This window comes from Oncorhynchus nerka, linkage group LG26, assembly GCF_034236695.1.
Source record: "Oncorhynchus nerka isolate Pitt River linkage group LG26, Oner_Uvic_2.0, whole genome shotgun sequence".
NCBI classification, from domain to species: domain Eukaryota; kingdom Metazoa; phylum Chordata; class Actinopteri; order Salmoniformes; family Salmonidae; genus Oncorhynchus; species Oncorhynchus nerka.
In genome coordinates, this window is record NC_088421.1 from 521,275 (window position 1) to 543,039 (window position 21,765).

At 38.9% G+C, this 21,765-nt stretch overlaps 1 protein-coding gene across 3 annotated transcripts; it reads left to right on the forward strand.

The window, feature by feature from the left end:
* The first annotated feature begins 269 nt into the window (after nucleotides 1-269).
* sfxn5b (sideroflexin 5b) lies at nucleotides 270-21,475 on the forward strand. Of its 3 annotated transcripts, none has more exons than XM_029635198.2 (14): nucleotides 271-500; nucleotides 11,064-11,132; nucleotides 11,512-11,589; nucleotides 11,781-11,807; nucleotides 13,237-13,291; nucleotides 13,388-13,413; nucleotides 13,648-13,701; nucleotides 13,838-13,915; nucleotides 14,381-14,446; nucleotides 14,757-14,847; nucleotides 15,723-15,838; nucleotides 18,280-18,365; nucleotides 18,663-18,780; nucleotides 19,188-21,475. In XM_029635198.2, the coding sequence occupies exons 1-14, from the start codon at nucleotides 444-446 to the stop codon at nucleotides 19,263-19,265; spliced, it is 999 nt and encodes a 332-aa protein (XP_029491058.1). In that variant the 5' UTR covers nucleotides 271-443; the 3' UTR covers nucleotides 19,266-21,475. The 3 variants fall into 3 exon arrangements, with proteins under 3 accessions (XP_029491060.1, XP_029491058.1, XP_029491059.1); XM_029635199.2 differs by having other exon boundaries at nucleotides 272-500; nucleotides 13,838-13,894; XM_029635200.2 differs by lacking the exon at nucleotides 11,781-11,807 and having other exon boundaries at nucleotides 270-500.
* Nucleotides 21,476-21,765: the final 290 nt, after the last annotated feature.

The following is a 21,765-nucleotide window of genomic DNA, read 5'->3' on the forward strand; positions in this document are numbered from 1 at the left end:
TTGGGGAGCTAAAATAAGGGCAATTGTACGGACCAAGGCGATGTACGAGTTTACGTTACACATCGAGGGTTCTTGGTTGAACGTGGACGCAACGTGGACGCACTCCGTGCAGTCCTTGCACACCAGGCGAAATGCAGTGGAAAGAGTGTGTCCCTTATTTTCATGGGACAGATTTTGGGCGAAGTAAAACCTCTCGCTTCGCCTCTTCCTCTCTGCCATAACACAAAAACAGTTATGCAACCTATTTTCAACTGATCAATTTTTTGGGATGTGTAGTCATCTTGTATAACTTTCGCTGTGTAACTGGAGATGACAGAAACTACACCTCCCAAATAACATTGCGATTAATTGCTTCTCTAGTTTCACGGAGTATAGCTAGTTCACTACTTAAAAATCCCGTTTCATGATTGACTTTATTTATAAACAAATACTTATCCGATATCATGGCGGAATCTGCAGCCTGTCCTGCATTCCAGCTTGGAAAACCCCGATATGATCAGGTAAAGCATATTTTTTAAACTTTTTGTATCATTAATCCCATAGTTTGTTATCTCTACGAGTGCACAAAAAACACTATTAGATCCGACCTCTGCCTGCGATCACATCATTATGCTCGCTGCTTGTGACTTTGTACGAAAGTTGCCTCTGATGTCCGCTCGATACATGTTTGTAAAATCTTTGTAGTGCAATCCTGTTTATGTTCTGTGCAAATGCAAGAAAGTATCCTACTTTCTTGAAATTAAACAAGTAGCGAAAACGAGGGGCGGGGATGTGTTTCGGAGATGATAGCAGGGTTGGCAGCCCCACTGTAGCTAAATGCTGAGGCTAAAATATTTTGCGAACATCCTATGGTCCTAATAATGGATCCAAACTTTTTGCGTGCCTGATTTGTAAATCAGCAGTAGTCTTACTTTTAAAATAATTGCCAAAATGTTCTAGATTTTTTCAGGTTCTTTATTACACTTAAGTAGACTGCACTGAATAGGCATATAGAACAGCCTAAATATAATTGAATAGCTTTATTATTACATTTTATATGACATCCGGATTATTTTTATCTCTTTGCGCCTTTTTATCTCTCGGCATAATCTGAAACCTTCATGAGGGATAAAAAAGTAAAGTAAGAATTTATGTAGGCCTCATCATTTTGTTTAAAAAAAATGTGTTCCTTCCAACTAGTGATGCACCGAAATGACATTTTTGGCCAATACTTATTTTCCTTGCCATAAAAAAACGATACCGATAAAGCTAATTGATATTTAACATTTTAGTGGCTTTTTAAGCATTCTAATACAGTTTAAATAGTTAACACACAAGAGGCGTCACTACAGTCCCTGGTTCGAATCCAAGCTGTATCACATCCGGCCGTGATTGGGAGTCCCATAGGGCGGCACACAATTGGCCCAGCGTCGTCCGGAATTGTCTTTTTGTTCGTAACCAACTTGCCTAGTTAAATAAAGGTTACACACACCACACTGACCAAAAAGCTATTCTGTTAGCATTTACGTATGTCCCCATTACCAGTAAAACATAATCAAAACAAAAAAAAATCACTTACTTGCTGTGCTGTTTCGTTGATCAGTTGTTCAGTTGTTTCATTCTCAACCAGGATTTCTATGGAACGGCGTTTGGGTCTTTGCGTGTCAAAAAATATACTATTTAACACTATTTGACGTGTCAAATAAGCTTGTTGACCAATCAGGACCTGAATATGACTGCACGTCACATAATAATTTAACTCATTCATAAAAAAAATTACGTAGTGTAATCAACGTGTAATAACTATCACTTGTATTTTATGTCACAACGATTCATCGATACGTATGCTATGATGTAAAGTTGTCTCGCACACCTACAGTGCTGGTCATAAAATAAAAGCTTACTAGCTCATGGATGCAAACAATGTTCTTCCCCAAAAACATAGCAAAACAACATAATCTGTTTCAGTAGCTAGTTAGGTGTCATCGTCTAAAATAACTCAAATTTATAATTCAGTTTTTATTTGATTAATGGTCGGACCCATCTATGTGAAGCTAGCCACAATAAGGATTAGCCACAACAGTGGACTTTGCAGTTAGCCTTCAAAATAAAAGGATGGCATAATTTTACTATTTGTATTTATTTGCATCACTGTCAATGATGTACTTTTATTTTGACGGAAAACCGCAAATTCCACTATTGTGCCTAATCCTTTTTGTGGCTAGCTTCACAACACATGACATGGTCCGGCCACGCCTCATTAGCCAGATGAAGCTAGCCGGCTGCTTATAACGTTAGCTTTGGGCAACAGGGTTAAGTTGCTAAAGCTAGCTACCTCAGAAGTTACGGTCGAACAAATTATACTTTATTACCAACGCGGTATTATAAACACATCGTTCGTGGCCGGTGTTTCCTTGTTTGCAGACTTTTTTTGTACAGCTTTGCCAGTGCTACTGTATCTTTTTTGACACGCAAAGACCCAAACGGCGTTCCATAGTATGTATGTCGTGAAGCTAATAGCAGTGATGCTATTACTGTGTAACTCTGGTAGGGCAACATCTGAAAAATAGAACACTTGGTAGTGTGTACCGATGCTCAACCAGTCGGCGAAAGCCAACATCACCCACGACAGAGAACGGTTAATTGTCAAGGGCAATGAATTCCATTATCTTGGCTTTAATGGATTTCGCCTTTGAGTTGTCTCGCAGAAATTTTGTTACTCTTTCAAATGACTGCTCGACTTGTTGACTCCTCGATCCAAATAGCAGACATTGCAGGCTTGTTTAGGAATGCTGTGTTGCATGTATAGCGCAACATTTTACGTGGCGTCATTACTTCATGTACCCACGTTATATATGTATACATGTCAGCTTTGACATCAGTTTTCCACATCAGCGTTAAACTAGACATCGATACCGATGTTGGCATTTTTAGCTAATATCTTCCGATTCCGATATGTTCACCGATATATCGTGCATCCCTACTTCCAACCATTTAAATATGCCTCTTCTAATGACCAAAACTAAATTATTCTGCTGCGCTATGTTTGAGGTGAGGGGTGTTGTACAAAACAAAGTCATCAGTGATTGAATAATCTGTAACCAATCAGATTATCAAAGCTAATGACATTTTTAAATGGCGCTTTACCCATTTGTGTTCTGGCTCTGGCCCAACCCACCGATTGCTGGGACCAATCAGAATGGTTAGAATGTATTTGCGTTCTAGAAATCGTCAGGGAGGTATTCAGGTCATAAGAAAGAATTCTGAGTCGATATTCAGGTCTTAAGAAGGAATTCCCCTTGACTACTCCCCCAAATTGGAGAAAGCAAACATTCTTTCCCATTGACCTGCATTGTAAAAGAGCCAACTTCTCTGTAGATTTTTTGTTACACAGAAATAACAAAACATACCGAAAAGCTGCTGTCTTGTTCAATGTAACCAGGTCAAAAATCCCAACCTATGGTTCGCAATGCTCCCACATAGGGAAATAGAGCCTGCAAGAAGAGCCATGTGGCTTCAGGCTATTCTGCATGGGGGACCCGGTGTCCAATTAGGCTACACGTAGCCAATGGGGTAACCACAGGTTGTTTTCACAATAGGACTTCGACGTTCTATCTAATACCGACTGGGACTATCCAGACTCATTGCGAAGAAGAAACTATCCTCCATGGGCGTTGCGTAGTGTTCGGCTGGAGCAAGGAGTTTGGATAGCCAGGCAAACATCAGATAGTTCAGCTCCTAAGAATCTGGGTCATCCTGTTGCAATGTGTGCCAGATTAATGGTCTGTCTACCTTTAGACAGACTATGCCCTTCCCTGGACCACCCATGGCTGTGCCCCTGCCCAGTCATGTGAAATCCATAGATTAGGCCCTAATGAATTGATTTAAATTGACTGATTTATTTAAATTGACTGATTTTATATTTTGAGGTTGGACGTTGGCACATTGCACGTACCACTAATATCGGCCGATTCCGATATGCTCACCCGATATATTGTGCATCCCTAGTCTGAATACTTTCCGAATGCACTGTATGTGAGAATGCTGTTTATTGACTACAGTTCAGCATTCAACACTATTGGTATCACCATGCTGTACCCTTTGTTCACCCACAACTGAGCGGTTTTGAATTACACAACTCCATCAAGTTTGCTGACGACACCATGGTTGTAGGCCTGATAACCAACAACGATGAGTCAGCTTATAGGGGAAGGTATGTGAACTGGCATTGTGGTGCCAGGACAACAACCTCTCCCTCAACTTCAGCAAAACCAAGGAGTTGATTGTTGACTTCAGGAAGCAGAGGAGGTAACATGCCCCGATCCACATCAATGGGACTGCAGTAGAGAGAGTCAGCAGTTTTAAGTTCCTTGGCGTCCACCTCACGAGGACTTGACATGGACCAACAACACCACCACTCTTGTCAAGAAGGTGCAACTGCGTCTCTACATCCAGCTGAAGAAAATCGGAATGCCACCCAGTCCTCTCCAAATACTACCTCTTCAAAATATAGAGGGTTCTGACCAGTTGCATCACGGCCTGATACGGGAATTGCTCCATCCACAACCACATGGCCCTCCAGTGGGTGGTGAAGACATCTGTGTACATCACTGGGACTGTGCTCCCACCCATCCAGGACATCTACTCGAAATGGTGCCTGAGAAAGGCCTGCAGCATCAAGGACCCACACACCCCAGCCATGAGCTATTCACTCCCTTACCATTGGGCAGACTGTATCGGCTCATGAGGTCTGATGCCAACATGCTCAGAGACAGTTTCCATCTACAAGACACTAGAATGACCACTTGCACTAACTCTCCGCACCTCAGCACCAGGGTTAGGGTGTAACGGATTACAAAGAAAACTAACTGCAATTCATTATCAGCTAAAATATTGTAATCAGATTACACATATTTTTGAAAAACTAGATTATTACTTCGAGGATAACTTTTAAATTCAGAATTATTTTGGGGACACCTTTCTGTTTTCTCAATGACATTCCAATCAGCATTAAAAAAAAAAAGGTGCATGTTTTAAGTTTGTTCTGCCTGAGCGAGTCTGACCACAAATTAGAGACCACTATGACGACGCACCAAATGTGTTTGATGGATCGCGGGAAAAGACAAGGATTAGGCTTTTGTAGGCTACAGTCCAAAAGCTTTGTATTCCAATGGTGCGACCGCTGTCGGCATCCAAAGATAATCCTACTTGAATAAACGTTTGGAGATAAGGACTACAACCGTGGTACGTAACCAACGGACGGACGATACTGATATCTCTTATTATTGATATCTAGACTACATAGCACATTGATGTGAATCACACTGCTGCTCTCATTTATATGCGCCTTACGGATTGTGGTTGTTGTGGATTGCTGTTCACAAATGTATGTGTATTTTAACCCAATTGGTTGAATTGAAGAAGTTTAAGCTGTCCCTCAATCATTGTTTTTGCGACCAGGGGTATATTTATTAGAGAAACCGTTTACAGTTTAAGAATCACACGGAAGCAAGAAGAGCAAAACAAGAGTTTTTATTGAACAAATTCAGGTAGGTCCCTCCTCGTTTCATTCCGTTTGCTTCTGTTTAAGAAATGTTTTGCATCAGAAGCAGAGTAATGAATATGCCTCCGGTGGACAGCCAGTGAAAAATACACTGTTGCAACAGCTGCATAGTCCAGAATGAAAGTTTGAGTTCCATGCTGTCAAAAACACATTTAATTTTAAGAAGACCAGGAGTGGGGCTTTTTATTTTCTTAATGGAAAATTACCATTTTGTTTTTCATGTACAAATAGCACTTTTTCAGTGTTCAAGCATGCCATTCAGAGAGCAGCATTTATTTTTCAACTCAAAGCAATGAGCCCAATCAGTCCTCCATGATAAAGGCAGAACTGAGCGATTTATGTTAGTTGGGCCAACTGCAAAGTCAAAATAAGCTATATTGTAAAAGTATTTTTGGTATTAATTTAAGGTTATAGTTAGGCATTAGGGTTAGCAGTGTGGTTAAGGTTAGGTTTAAAATCAAATAGTATGACTTTGTGGCTGTGCCAGCTACTAACCTGAACCTCATAAGGGGCAAGTGATCTAAAAGTACCTGAAAGTAATCACAAGTAATTACAATACTGAGTTTGGGTAATCCTAAAGTTATTACTGATTACAGTTTTGGACAGGTAATTAATAACTGTAGAAGATTACATTTAGAAAGTAACCTACCCAACCCTGCATAACACACACATACACACACACACACACACACACACACACACACACACACACACACACACACACACACGCGCGCGCGCAACACTAGTGCGATTAACCAAAATGTCAATTCGTTTTTTTCGGAGGTCAATGGAAAGCTTCTCTAGAGATATATCAGATCAAACCAGAACTGTGTGATGTAGTAGGGAGTTGTAGATTCCAATAGGCCTATATTCTACATAGTTTTGCACAGAAAATGTGGTAATTAATTACAATGACCATAATCCATTGCGTTCTGTGTTTCTTTTACGCCTGCTATGTAAAAGAGACAGAATGCGTGATCGAGAGGGATAGACACTGAGGTATAATAAGTGGGTAGAGAGTATTTGCTTCATGAAGTATCTTTACCTGAAAATACATTATCTATGTGATTAATAGATGGTATTCAGCAGTCATAAAAGTATGCCTTATTTACATTGAAGAACTACTAAAATAGTGATTTTTGTCAGACAGCATAGCTAGCAGCTCTATAGAGATGATGACTTGGAATTAAATAATAAAGTCATCAAATAAAACAAATGTAATATACACAATTTAAATATTTTAAAGTAATGTGAATAAATTAGACTGGAGTTAATAAGTGATAAGCAGTAATGGGCAGTCACTACTATCACTGGACGAAATCATAAACAAACCGACGCCGAAACGACCTCAAAAAACACCAATCACTCAGCACTATGACACACACACACACACACACACACACACACACACACACACACACACACACAATCCCCCCTTCCCCAAAACATGTGTAAATATTGGACAATATTGTGCCTTCCTGTAGTATTATACCTATGCTAAAATGTTTATTCTACTGAGCCATTACTTTGTTTTCTTATTTCTTATTGTTGCATTGTCGGGAAGGAACCTGCAAGTAAGAATTCCGTAGGACGATGTATACCATGTGTATCCCGTACATAAGACTAATGAACTTGATACTTGAAAGATAGTCATTTACACGGGCTATTGTGAGTCTCTTCTCACAGCTCCAAGAGGCTTAAGTCTATTTAGACCTCCATTTCGCAACCTCTGATGCAATTGCAAAACCAAAATCATTTTGTTCATGTGAAATATTGAATCATCCTGCAATAGCAATTTTGATTTTTATCATTACAAGCCTCCAGTCATATGATGTCAAACGCTGCATTTATCAATGGATGATGGAAGGTTTCATTGTTTCACGAATAGAGCATCCGTCCATATTTTGTGGCCCAAAAATCTTCAGCACAGGTTGGCTTATGGTAAAAAAAGGCATATGCAGTAACATTTTCAGTTCGTTGCATCACACCAGTTAAAATTAGGCCAGGTCTTGAATCTCACTGACTTCTTTTGCTGCTGCCCGTGAGACATCTCTGCTAGCTGTGTGTTGTGTATTCTCTGGAGAACTGAAGCACATGCATAATTAAAACAGTCTTCTCACATGGAGCCTGTGCTCTTCTCCCAGACAAAACTGGAGCTACAGCAGCGCTGCAGATGCAGGAACTTAATTTGAGCCAGTTTGCTACAGCAGAAAAACAATCCTGCATCAACAGGAAATTTGAATTATTTTGTGGGTTATAATTAATGGACAGTTTTGTAGGGGTTGATACATTTTCCGTAAGGTAAAATCAAGTCTGAAATTTCAAAGTGTAAATTACTAACTTCAGAAGCCTTTTTCATCCTCAAATACACCACAAGTTATCCAGCAACAGGGTGATCAAATTAATATCCCACCTCTGTACACATGAGCTGTGAAGACATTTATATATGGGCTGTGAGGACACTGAATAACAAAAGGATACACAGACTTACAGAATGGTAGCTACTGCATTCTTCATAATTACATGGCATTAGAGGTGGAGGAGTCTGTTTTCAATTCAAACTGAATGTAGGAAAGATAATGAATATGGAGGGACGAACTCTCCCGTCTTGCCTTTTGTCTCCTGCCTTTCATAAGTGATGCATGGCTTGAAGGCATCTGATTGAAGCTGCCATGTTTCAGTCCATCTGTTTTGCCAAATTGAATCTTGGCAAGCACTGCCATCAGGCCTTTTCAAACTGTTGGCTCACAATGTACGGCCGGGCCCATCTAGTGAAACAAAATGTTTCACCACCAAGTTTAGTTTAGTTCATTAGGATCCCCATTAGCTACTGCACATGCAGCAGCTACTCTTCCTGGGGCCCACATAAACGTACAAATACATTAAAGTTCAGAACAGTTAGACAAGGATTTTATATATACAGTGGCAAGAAAAAGTATGTGGAATTACCTGGACTTCTGCATAATCTGTGTATCCTTTTGTTATTCAGTGTCCTCACAGCCCATATATAAATGTCTTCACAGCCCATGTGTACAGAGGTGGCATCTTAATTTGATCACCCTGTTGATGGATGACTTGTAGTGTATTTGAGGATGAAAAAGGCTTCTGGAGTTAGTAATTTACACTTTGAAATTTCAGACTTGATTTTACCTTATGGAAAATGTATCAATCCCTACAAAACTGTCAAAATAATTCCAAAGGGTTCACATACTTTTTCTTGCCACTATGTGTGTGTATTTAATATATTAAGGCTATTCCATGTGAGAAATTGCCAAGAAACTGAAGATCTCGTACAACGCTGTATACTAGTCCCTTCACAGAACAGAGCAAACTGGCTTTAACCAGAATAGAAAGTGGCGTGGTTTGAGAAACAGACGCCTCACAAGTCCTCAACTGGCAGCTTCATTAAATAGTACCCGCAAACACCAGTCTCAACATCAACAGTGAAGAGGCAACTACGGGATGCTGGCCTTCTAGGCAGAGTTGCAAAGAAAAAGCCATATCTCAGACTGGCCAATAAAAAGAAAAGATTAAGATGGGGAAAAAGAACACACACTGGACAGTGGAACTCTTGACAATTTGGAATAGTCTTAATTTCTCAGAACAAGAATAGACTGACAAGTTTCAGAAGAAAGTTCTTTGTTTCTGGCCGTTTTGAGCCTGTAATCGAACACACAAATGCTGATGCTCCAGATACTCAACTAGTCGAAAGAAGGCCCGTTTTATTGCTTCTTTAATCAGAACAACAGTTTTCAGATGTGCTAACATAATTGCCAAAGGGTTTTCTAATGATCAATTAGCCTTTTAAAATGATCAACTTGGATTAGCTAACACAACGTGCCTTTGGAACACAGGAGAAATGGTTGCTGATAATGGTCCTCTGTACACCTATGTAGATATTCCATTAAAAATCTGCCGTTTCCAACTACAATAGTCATTTACAACATTAACAATGTCTACACTGTATTTCTGATCAATTTGATGTTATTTTAATGGACATAAAATGTGCTTTTCTTTCAAAAACAAGGACATTTCTAAGTGACCCCAAACTTTTGAACGGTAGTGTATGTCTCATTCTAAAAATAAATATAAAATAAGAGCAGTGGTGAAAAAAGTATCCAAACTGTTATACTTGAGTAAAAGTAAAGATGCCTTAATTGAGAATTACACAAGTAAAAGTGAAAGTCACCCAGTAAAATACTACTTGAGTAAAAGTCTGAAGGTATTTGGTTTTAAATATACTTAAGTATCAAAAGTAAATGTAATAGCTAAAATATACTTAAGTATTGAGAGTGAGTATAAATCATATACAATTCCGTATATTAAGCAAACCAGACTGCACCATTTTCTTGTTTTAATTTATTTACGAATAGCCAGGTTCACACTCCAACATAATTTTCCAAAAAACTAAATATTTGTGTTCATTGAGTCCGCCAGATTAGAGGTAATAGGGATGACCATGGATGTTCTCTTGATAAGTGCATGAATTTGACAATATTCCTGTCCTGCTAGCCATTCAAAATGTAACGAGTACTTTTGGGTGCCAGGGAAAATGTATGGAGTAAAATGTACATTTATTTTCTTTAGGAACATAGTGAAGTAAAAGTTGTCAAATATAAAAAGTAAAGTACAGATACCCCCCAAAATTAATTAAGTAGTATTTTAAAGTATTTTTACTTAAGTACTTTACACCACTGAATAAGAGTTATACATTGGAAAGATACCAAGAGACACTAGGCATGAATGTAAACAAGTAAGAAGGACTCTGCGAAAGAGGGGTGACGAAAACATGCTCAAGTGCACTGTGTCTTAAGAGTCAACCCACACATCTGTTCTGTCTTACTTTGTATCCCTCAAATATTTTCAAGTAATTTAACTCTAAACAACAGTTAGCAGTTTAACCACTTATTTAAATGTTGAATTTGGGTACCCACAAACAACACGTTATTAAAGATCATCTGACTATACGACTAAAATGTATTAAGGCATTCATAAAGTATTCATAAGCCCTACATAGCTTCACAAAGCATTTGTAAGTAATATAATACTACGTAAAGGTTGATAGAAATTGTCCTTAGGTCTACTGCTTTGGAAAATGTTGCATAACCTTTTTGTCACCCTTCACATAACATGTGATTTGCTTATGGAGGATTTCTGAGGCATCCATATTTGCCTTATGAAGGGTTTATGAAGGCTTCAATGAGCCTTAAAAGTTATCTTTTGTTTAGAGTGGGACTGGATTATTGAAGATGTGCACAAGCAATGTTGTTACTATCGTTAATGGTATACAATAAAGGAATGAATAGGGTGGTTTGAATTTTGTGCGAGGTCCCACCCACTCTGTGCACCACTGATAACGTACATAGCCATTGAAGATGTTCTCTCCCTCTTTCCCCTGATTTCCCCCTCATTCAGTCCCCCTCACATACAAGTGTGCTACCTATTTACAGAGAGATGGGGTGTTAAGATTTGGTATTGCATTTTCTCATCAAAAATTAACTACTTGCTTTGTCTTTTCCAGAGTTCATTTCTTGGCCGGCTGAAACACTTTGTAGAGATCATTGACCCCAGCACACTCTTTGTGTCTGAGGTAAGGTACAGTTGAAAACATCAATCCACGTACTGTTTTACTACTTCAGCAATTGGTTTTTGTAAGAGACCGGACTTATATATGAGACTTGGGAACGGTGGCAACAGGAAAATACCGTCCAATACTTTAGATCTGGAATCAAGTCAGATAACACAGGGTAGGACTAGGAACAGAAATTGACCCACAAATTTCTCATACACCAGCCCATTTTTCTCTCAAAGGCCCCATTGTTAGCCCATTGTTAATTCTGCTCAAAATAATTTTGGGACTGGCCCACTGGGCTAAAGATGCCCGATTTCCTTCTATGAGATAACACATTAACTCGAAACCTACCTATTATTAATTATCTTGTTGACTCAAATGACTCTTATCTCTCCAGAGACGATTGACAGAATGCATTAAGCTCCTGGATGAATTTAAACACGGAAAACTACCACCGGGAGTTTCTGATCTACAGGTTAGCTTTTTGTTTTTCAGAAATTCCTTTGTCAGTGTTACAGAATACATACTTTTCCAAAATGTAATTTTATTTTAAGCATAATGTTTGACACTTTCAATGTGTAGCTGTAACACACTCCATACATTCAGCTGCCCAACATTTTCCTTCACTGTGCTGAACTGACATAGCTGTTTTTTTAAACTATTTAGCTATGGGAAGCCCAAAAGGTCACGCAGGTAAGTTGTGGCACACGTCTGTTCGTATAAAGCAGTCTGACCCCATTGTGACCCCATGTACAGTTGAAGTTGGAAGTTTACTTACCCCTTAGCCAAGTACATTTAAACTCAGTTTTTCACAAATCCTGACATTTAACCCTAGTAAAAATTCCCTGTCTTAGGTCAGTTAGGATCACCACTTTATTTTAAGAATGTGAAATGTCAGAATAATAGTAGAGATAATTATTTTTTTCAGCTTTTATTTATTTCATCACATTCCCAGTGAGTCAGAAGTTTACATACACTCAATTAGTATTTGGTAGCATTGCCTTTAAATTGTTTAACTGGAGTCAAACATTTCGGGTAGCCTTCCACAAGCGTCCCACAATAAGTTGGGTGAATTTTGGCCCATTCCTCCTGACAGTGCTGGTGTAACTGAGTCAGGTTTGTAAGGCCTCCTTGCTCGTAATCACTTTTTCAGTTCTGCCATGTTGCCATCTATTTTGTGAAGTGCGCCAGTCCCTCCTGCAGCAAAGCACCCCCACAACATGATGCTGCCACCACTGTGCTTCACGGTTGGGATGGTGTTCTTCGGCTTGCAAGCTTCCCCCTTTTTCCTCCAAAAATAACGATGGTCATTATGGCCAAACAGTTCTATTTTTGTTTCATCAGACCAGAGGACATTTCTCCAAAAAGTACGATCTTTCTCCCCATATAGATACTTTTGTACCTGTTTCCTCCAGAATCTTCACAAGGTCCTTTGATGTTGTTCTGGGATTGATTTTCACATTTTGCACCAAAGTACATTCATCTCTAGGAGACTGAACGCGTCTCCTTCCTGAGTGGTATGATGGCGGCGTGGTCCCATGGTGCTTATACTTGCGTACTATTGTTTGTACAGATGAATGTGGTACCATCAGGCATTTGGAAATTGATCCCAAGGATGAACCAGACTTGTGGAGGTCTACCATTTTTTTCTGAGGTCTTGGCTGATTTCTTTTGATTTTTCTCATGATGTCAAGCAAAGAGGCACTGAGTTTGAAGGTAGGCCTTGAATTACATCCACAGGTACACCTCCAATTGACTCAGGCTAATTGACATCATTTATCAAAACCTTCTAAAACCATGACATAATTTTCTGGAATTTTCCAAGCAGTTTAAAGGCACAGTCAACTTAGTGTATCTAAACTTCTGACACACTGGAATTGTGATACAATGAATTATAAGTGAAATAATCTGTCTGTAAACAATTGTTGGAAAAATTCCTTGTGTCATGCCAAAACTATAGTTTGTTAATAATACATTTGTGGAGTGGTTGAAAGACAAGTTTTAATAACTCCAACCTAAGTTGGACTTCCAACTTCAACTGCATGTATTGCCATACATACATTTTCCCTCTCCTCTTGGAAGCATGATGATGATGTCACACTCTTCTCTTATCTGAATGCAGGCCATCATTCATCCTGACACAGGAGATAAGATTTTCATGCCTTTTCGAATGTCAGGTATGACTTCCAAGTGAAGATTTTCACCAGTGTGACTTTTATTTTGTTAATGGTAATTTTTACACTGATTTTATATCTTTTTTTGCGTCTAAACAGGTTATGTCCCATTTGGAACACCAATTGTAAGTCTTATATGAAATTATTACTGTATTTCATATGTATCTATGGATACAATATTCAACTTTGTCCTGAAGATGATTACTGTATGTAAATACGTGTAACATCTGGTATGGTCACTTGTTTAATAATACACTGTTGGTTGTACTGACTTTTTGGTTTCGAGGGAAGCAGTCATTCTGGAGACCTTGCAAGACTAGAGCAGTTGCACTATTGTCTCCCTGTCTGGCCTATTCTAGGTTGTGGGCCTTCTTCTTCCAAATCAGACTGTGGTATCCACCATTTTCTGGCAGGTAAAGACATTACAAACAACCTTTTCAGCAATAATGGTCCCATGCTGTTAATATCCACATTGGATACTCTCTCCTTCCCAGTGAGGTAAAGTGATGTAATTGAATTTCACGGAATGTTATTTTTTTTTCCTTTCAGTGGCTTAACCAGAGTCACAATGCCTGTGTCAACTACTCAAACCGCAATGCTACTAAGGTAGTGTATGATGCTACCAAGGTAGTGTATGAGAGGATCATTTATATTATTTACGGCTTGATTCTCAGAAAAGCTATTGAATTACAATTCTGTGTCAGTGTTTTTGGTCCACATACTGTGCTGCTCCATAGCAACTAGCACTGCATCTCCTGCATCTGGCGCTGTAGACTTCCTTCATTTTAGCCATGGCTCATGTCCATTAGGCACCAAATAGAAGAAAATGGACTGAAACTGCGAGGGACTACATGGACTTGTGCAATAAGAGACACACATGTTTGTTTTCCGTTGCAACACGTTTAGCTATGGTTTTCTCTAATTAACACCACCCAGATGTACAGTATAGAAAGTGTTTTGAACATGTGACTGATGTCAAAGTGTACATTTTCCATTCAAGGTTTTAGTATTCAAGAGAGTGATTTTAGCCAATGTTAGCCTTACGTAAGAGGCTGTGAGATACTAAGTCATTCGTGTTGTTGTTCATATTAGCCTACACCGACATCCACGTTTCTTCAAGGTTACTTCGGAGCTGTGACCAGTGCTGTCTCTCTTGCGGTCAGTTGATGATTATTATACATGTATGGGAATGAATATTCAGTTTCAGCGATTCTGTCCGGCCTATTTCTGCTATATGTAACGTGTTAAATGGGTTTAGAGCACAGGCGGCCAATAGCACCTTAATTGGGGAGGACAGGCTCATAGTGATGGCTGAAACGGAATGAATGGAATAGTATGGAACACATCCAATACATGGTTTCCATGTGTTTGATACCATTCCATTCCAGCCATTATTATGAGCCACCCTCCCCTCAGCAGCCTCCTGTGGTTTTAGAGTGTATCCTAAACTTTGTGCTGTGTTGTTCAGGTAGGACTGAATGTACTGATTCAGAAAGCCAACAGGTTGAGTCCAGCGACCCGAATGATAATACAGAGACTCATCCCTTTCCCAGCTGTGGGTAAGTATTCGTAAATCATTTGAATAAAAAAACATTAATATAGTATTAATGTGAACATCTAGACTTGATTTAAAATCAGTTTGTCACAAAGTAATATGAGCTACAGGTGCAAATGAATAGGCTGCACTGCGTTTACTTTTGGGTTCATTCTCCGTCTGTCCTGTATGTAGGTCTTCTCCTTTTTGTTAATAGAGCTTTGCATCAAACACAGGGATAAATCACCTTTAACAAGAGCTGCAAAACATTTGGTGTCAGAGGAGGCAGAGCTTTGCTGCCGGTTTCTTCTCTATAAGCTTTGTATGGTTAGCATTGTGTAGCTAATAGCTACCCTCCTACTACATAGATCTCTGTTCAATATTGTCAAGGTTGTACTATAAGCTCTCCCCAGTTGTAAATGTGAAACCTATGTGCTTACTAAGGGCCTGTCTATAGACCTCACATGCTGAAGCGGAATACTCAAAACAAATCCAGATGAAATAGATACATTGGCCCTGTTGGAATACTCTTAAAATGCATCCTTCCTTCCTGCCATCCCTAAAGTAGTCGGCGGCAGGTAGCCTAGTGGTTAGAGCGTCGGGCCAGTAACCAAAAAGTCGGTGGTTCAAAAACTGGAGCTGACAAGGTGAAAAATCTGATGTGCCTGTGAGCAAGGCACTTAACCCTAATTTGCTCCAGGGGTGCCACGGCTGACCCTGTAAAAAAAATCAACATTTCACTGCACCTATCTGACTATTCTAGTAGTGTCAGATCAGTGATTACTTCAAGAATGGGAGGAAGGAAATATACGTTTTTAGAGTATTCAAATGGGTAGGTCTCAATCTCCGCTGAATGTCAGGCATTGCCACTGTCACAACCAGTATTCTCTGCTTACTCAGCCAGTGCCAACATTTGCAACGTGGGCCTCATGAGGCACAATGAGCTGTCGGAGGGCGTCGACGTGCTGGACGAAAATGGGAACATATTGGGCTCCTCAAAGATTGCTGCCAAACATGTGAGTGGCTGGTCATCAGTGAGACCTCTCGCACAAGCCTTTATAAAAATACTGTTTCCTTCCTGGCCACAGAGAGAAAATGAATGGAGTCATTCCACTCGCTAGCTATCAAACATACTGTGCAGATACAGTGCCTTCAGAAAGTATGCATACCTCTTGACTTATTCCACATTTTGTTGTGTTAAAGCCAGAAAAAAAAACGTCTAAATCGGTCCGCTAATATACAGCATCAGTCAAAGGTTTTGACACACCTACTCATTCAAGTATTTTTCTTTATTTTTACTATTTTCTACATTGTAGAATAATAATTATGGCAAGAACAGCTCCTAATATGGACTTGGTCTTTTACCAAATAGGGCTATCTTCTGTATACCAACCCTACCTTGTCACAACACAACTGATTGGCTGAAACGCATTAAGAAGGCACACCTGTTGATTGAAATTCATTTCAGGTGATTACCTCATGAAGGTGGTTGAGAGAATGCCAAGAGTGTTCAAAGCTGTCTTCAAGGCAAAGGGTGGCTATTTTGAAGAATCTCAAATCTCAAATATATTTTGATTTGTTTAACACTTTTTATGCTTACTACATGATTTCATGTGTTATTTCATAGTTTTGATGTCTTCACTGTTATTCTACAATGTAGAAAATAGTTAAAATAAAGAAAAACCCTTGAATGAGTAGGTGTGTCCAAAATTTTGACTGGTACTGTATATTTATATTAATATATTTTTTTAATTGAGATTTTTCAGGGTGTGCCCCTACTATGACAATATTTGTACATTATTCTTTAAAAAAATGTTTAACCTCTGTCAAGTTGGATGTTGATCATTGATAGACAGCCATTTTCAAGTCTTGCCATAGATTTTCAAGACGATTTAAGTCAAGACTGTAACTAGGCCACTCAGGAACATTCCATATTGTCTTGGTAACCAACTCCATTGTACATTTGGCCTTGTGTTGTAGGTTATTGTCCTGCTGAAAGGTACATTTATCTCCAAGTGTTTGTGGGAAAGCAGACTGAAACAGGTTTTCCTCTAGGATTTCCCTTAGGTCTATTCCATTTATTTTTATTTTTAAAAACTCCCTAGTCCTTACCGATGACAAGCATACCCATAACATGATGCAGCCACCAACATGCTTTAAAATGTGAAGAGTGGTAGTCAGCGATATATTGGATTTGCCCCAAACATAACACTTTGTATTCAGGACATAAAGTTACTTTCTTTGCCACCTTTTTTGCAGTTTTACTTTAGTGCCTTATTGCAAACAGGATGCATGTTTTTTAATTTTTTTATTTTGTATTCTGTACAGGCCTCCTTCTTTTCACTCTGTCATTTAAGTTAGTATTGTGTTGTAAATACAATGTTGTTTATCCATTCTGTTTTCTCCTATCATGGCCATTAAACTGTTTTAAAGTCACCATTAGCCTCATTGTGAAATCACTGAGCGGTTTCCTTCCTCTCCAGCAACTGAGTGAGGAAGGACACCTGTATCTTTGTAGTGACTGGGTGTATTAATACACAATTCAAAGTGTAATGAATAACTTCACCGTTCTCAAAGGGATATTCAATGTCTGCTTTTATATTTTTACCCATCTACCAATAGGTGCCCTTCTTTGCGAGGCATTGGAAAACCTCCCTGGTCTTTGTAAACACAGATTCAACCTGTGTTTAACATTCACTGCTCGACCGAAGGACCTTTAAAATTGTCTGTATGTGTGGGGTACACAGATGAGGTAGTCATTTAAAAATCATGTTAAACACAATTATTGCACACAGAGTGAGTTCATGCAACTTATGTGACTTGTATAGCAAATATTTACTTATGAACTTATTTAGGCTTGCCATAACATTTCAGCTTTTTATTTGTCAATCATTTATAAAAAATTCTGAAAACATAATTCCACTTTGACATTATGGGGTATTGTGTATAGGCCAGACAATTTTAAATTCAGGCAGTAACACAAAATGTGGAAAAGTCAAGGTGCGTGAATACTTTCTGAAAGCACTGTATATCAAATTCATTGTTTTAGCATATTCAATCAGTATTTAGAATGAAAGATACCCTGACCAAGATGGCCATCCTGTAATCATGTCCATTCTAGTGTTCTATTTAGTTCTCTGTTCCTGGCAAAATATTTTGTCTGCAAACTGTCGACATTTTATATTCGATGCAAAATGTGTATTTTTAATGTGTGGAGAATCAGTTTCTCAATAGTCTGTCTGTGACTGAAGTCAGTATGATTCTTCATATGAGGTTCAATAAAGTAAGAACAGGTTTATTTTATAATTTATTATTAGTAAACATAAACATATTTATGTGTTTTTCCTCATATGTCCATATGCTGCATCCTTCAAACCTCATGGGAGGGGGAATTTAATCCAACATATTGCAATATTTTGAATTGAAGCATGTGCACAATATTGTTCTTTCCCCCCAGGCAATTATGGAGACAGCCTTTACCAGAGTGGTCCTCCCGATGCCAATATTTGTCCTTCCTCCCATCATTATGTCCTACCTAGAAAAGTAAGTCATGCTTCTAGATGGGTCAGAAATATTTAGTGTACTGCCTTGTCTAGTCCCTGCATTAATATCAGAATAGTGTCAGTTGAGTTATGGTCATCCCAATACCTAAAGCCTGAAAAATAGGGTCCTGGATAGGACAATGTTTTCAACATATTAACATTCTGTGGCATTTCATTTTTTGGAAGGGTGGAGGTGTAATCATTTTGTAATCATGTGTAAGAAATGTTGTATTAGTGTTGAGATTGTACTCAATACAAATGCCAATATCAAATGTGTGCTTCCCTTCTTGTCTGTTAGACTTCCATTGCTGCAGATGAATCGGAGGCTGTTGCTGCCTATCCACAGCCTGGTGTGTCTGGCTACCTTCAGCCTCTCCCTGCCCCTGGCCATCAGCCTATTCCCACAGATGTCTCAGGTACCACTGCTGCTGCTATCCCTGGAGGCTGGCTGGACAGCTGGGAGGAATTAACCTCACACACACTTCACTTGTCTCTCTTGGGGCGGCAGGGTAGCCTAGTGGTTAGAGCATTAGTAACCGAAAGGTTGCAAGTTCAAATCCCTGAGCTGACAAGGTACAAAATCTGTCGTTCTGCCCCTGAACAGGCAGTTAACCCACTGTTCCTAGGCCGTCATTGAAAATAAGAATTTGTTCTTATTAACTGACTTGCCTAGTAAAATAAAGGTAAAAAAAAAAAAAAATTGTAATTAAGAACTAACGATAAAGGTTCTGGATTTAGAGGTACTGTGACAGGCTATTAGGTGTTGCAGACGGTTGGTAGGCGTATTGTGTGTTTACATGTTTCTCTGGTTCAACTTCAACAGATAGAGGTGTCTCAGCTTGAGCCGGAGATCGCAATGGCAACCGATTGCAAGGTGGTGACCTACAACAAGGGACTGTGATGACTGGCCCCCGAGGAGAGAGTAGAGGACAGGGCACTGAACAGAGGTGCAAATTAGCCTCCTTTTTGACTGGCTGTAACGGACACTCCAGGTCTCTCTCTGGTTTAGGGTGAAGTTGCCCCTAGACGCTGATCTTGGCTCAGTTTTGTATTTTCCCACTAATGGATTGGGGAGGAGAAGCTTATCCCAGATCTGAACCTAGGGGAAACTTCACCCTGGATCACTGTCTCCCATAGCATGGTAACAGCTCCAGGCACTTTTTGCTGCATTAAAATAGTGTAGCATAGATAATGTACTGTCTTAATCAATTGTTTTAATACAACACATTCCATGGAATGTGAAAATTATGCAAATCAGTAAGGATTGAGGGGGGTTAACGGGAACAATATTGTTGTCATATGTAATATGTTGTAATATGTTATGATGGAACTTTATAATGTAATGCCCATACCATACCAGCTATTTTGCAATTGGTCATGCTGATCAACCCAATTGTTTAAATTTTTACGAGATGTTTTTATTGTTGACCTGAAGTTTAAAAAAAAATGTTTAAGTAAAAGATACAATCTAAAATAGTTTTACAATCACATGAATCAGTGTTGAGTGATAGATCCTGACAGACTGTTACATACCCCTTGACTTATTCCACATTGTTTTGTTACAGCCTGAATTCAAAATTGATTAGATAGATTTGTTTTCTCTCACCCATCTACACACAATACAGAAATATCTAATTTGCACAAGTATTCACACCCCTGAGTCAATCACATGTTAGAATCACCTATGGCAGTGATTACAGCTGTAAGTCTCTACGAGCTTTGCACACCTGGATTGTACAATATTTATACATTTACATTTACATTTAAGTCATTTAGCAGACGCTCTTATCCAGAGCGACTTATTATTTTTAAAATTCTTCAAGCTCTGTCAAGTTGGTTGTTGATCATTGCTAAACATCCATTTAAGTCTAGCCATAGATTTTCAAGCCTAATTAAGTCAAAACTGGAAGTAGGCCACTCAGGAACATTCAATGTTGTCTTGGTAAGCAACTCCAGTGTATATTTGGCCTTGTGTTTTAGGTTATTGTCCTGCTAAAAGGTTGTTGATCCATCCTCCATTTCTCCTATCACAGCCATTAAACTCTGTAACTGTTTTCAAGTCACCATTGGCTGGCCTCATGGTGTAATACCTGAGCGATTTCCTTCCTCTCCGGCAACTTAGTTAGGAAGGACGCCTGTATCTTTGTAGTAACTGGGTGTATTGATACACCATCCAAAGTGTAATTATTTATATCACCATGCTCAAACTGATATTCAATGTTTGCTTTTTTTTTTTTTGAAATTCACTGCTCGGCTGAGGGACCTTACAATTATCTGTATGTGTGGGGTACAGAGAGGAGGTAGTCACTCAAAATCATGTTAAACACTATTCTTGCACACAGAGTGAGCCAATGCAACTTTATTATGTAACTTGTTTATTAAATATTTTCTCCTGAACCTATTTAGGCTTGCCATAACAAAGGGGTTGAATACTTATTGACTCAAGACATTTCAGATTTTCATTTATAATGAATTTGTAAAAAACATTCCACATTGACGTTAGAGTGTGTGTAGGCCAGTGACACAAAATGTGGAAAAAGTCAAGGGGTGTGAATACTTTCTGAAGTCACTGTATATCAAAAGATGGCCATCCTGTAATCATTCATCTCCATTCTACTGTTCTATTTAATTCTGTGTTCATGGCAAAATATATTGTCTGTAAACATAATCTCAATTGAATCCATTTTAAATTCAGGCTTTAACATAACAACATGTGGAAATAGTCTAGGGGTGTGAATACTTTATGAAAGCACTGTATAATGTGAAAGAGCAGGCTAGGCTTTTCTGTAGGCTACTTGAGTCTGATGTAAAGATTACAAAGAGGCCCCTGTCCAGAAACGGCCCCTAGCCTCTACACCCCGTACTACAGGCTATGGTTGAATCCCAGTTCTCCACCCTCCTCCCTAGGTGTGCACCATCATGGATTTAAAAGCACTGGATTGGTGTAAGATTCCACCACTATTATGGGGAATGTGCAAGTGCACACTTGGGGAGAAGGGTGGAGAATCGGGATGCAGCCTAGGTCTGTTTCTTGACTAGGGCCATTCTAGGACATTCTAGAGGTAGTCGGTTTGTGGACCATGGTTGCTAAAAATAAAGTTTTCTATTCTACGTTTTCTATTTTTGTACATTCCTTTCCCGATGATAATTGCATGAGAAAGGGTACAATACAGTATTGACTGATTGAAGAAGTTATATAACTGGTGCACAGTTATATTGCACAGTACAATGTTTTTGTGTGTATATAACATTATTACCAGAATACATTGTACTAACCAATGTGTTAGCCATTACCTCCTCTACATATTTAAAACTGGAATCCTTAGTTGCTAAATTCATTTTTGGACTTAATTTAATTATATATATCCATTAATTCTTGAAGAATATAACTTATAAATGCC

Bases quoted from the DNA above. Each gene is read 5' to 3' on its own strand.
- sfxn5b (XM_029635198.2), top strand. From the start codon at position 444: ATGGCGGAATCTGCAGCCTGTCCTGCATTCCAGCTTGGAAAACCCCGA. The intron at 11,808-13,236 runs GTAAGTTGTGGC...ATCTGAATGCAG, and splicing joins AAGCCCAAAAGGTCACGCAG to GCCATCATTCATCCTGACAC. The intron at 18,366-18,662 runs GTAAGTCATGCT...CTTGTCTGTTAG, and splicing joins ATTATGTCCTACCTAGAAAA to ACTTCCATTGCTGCAGATGA.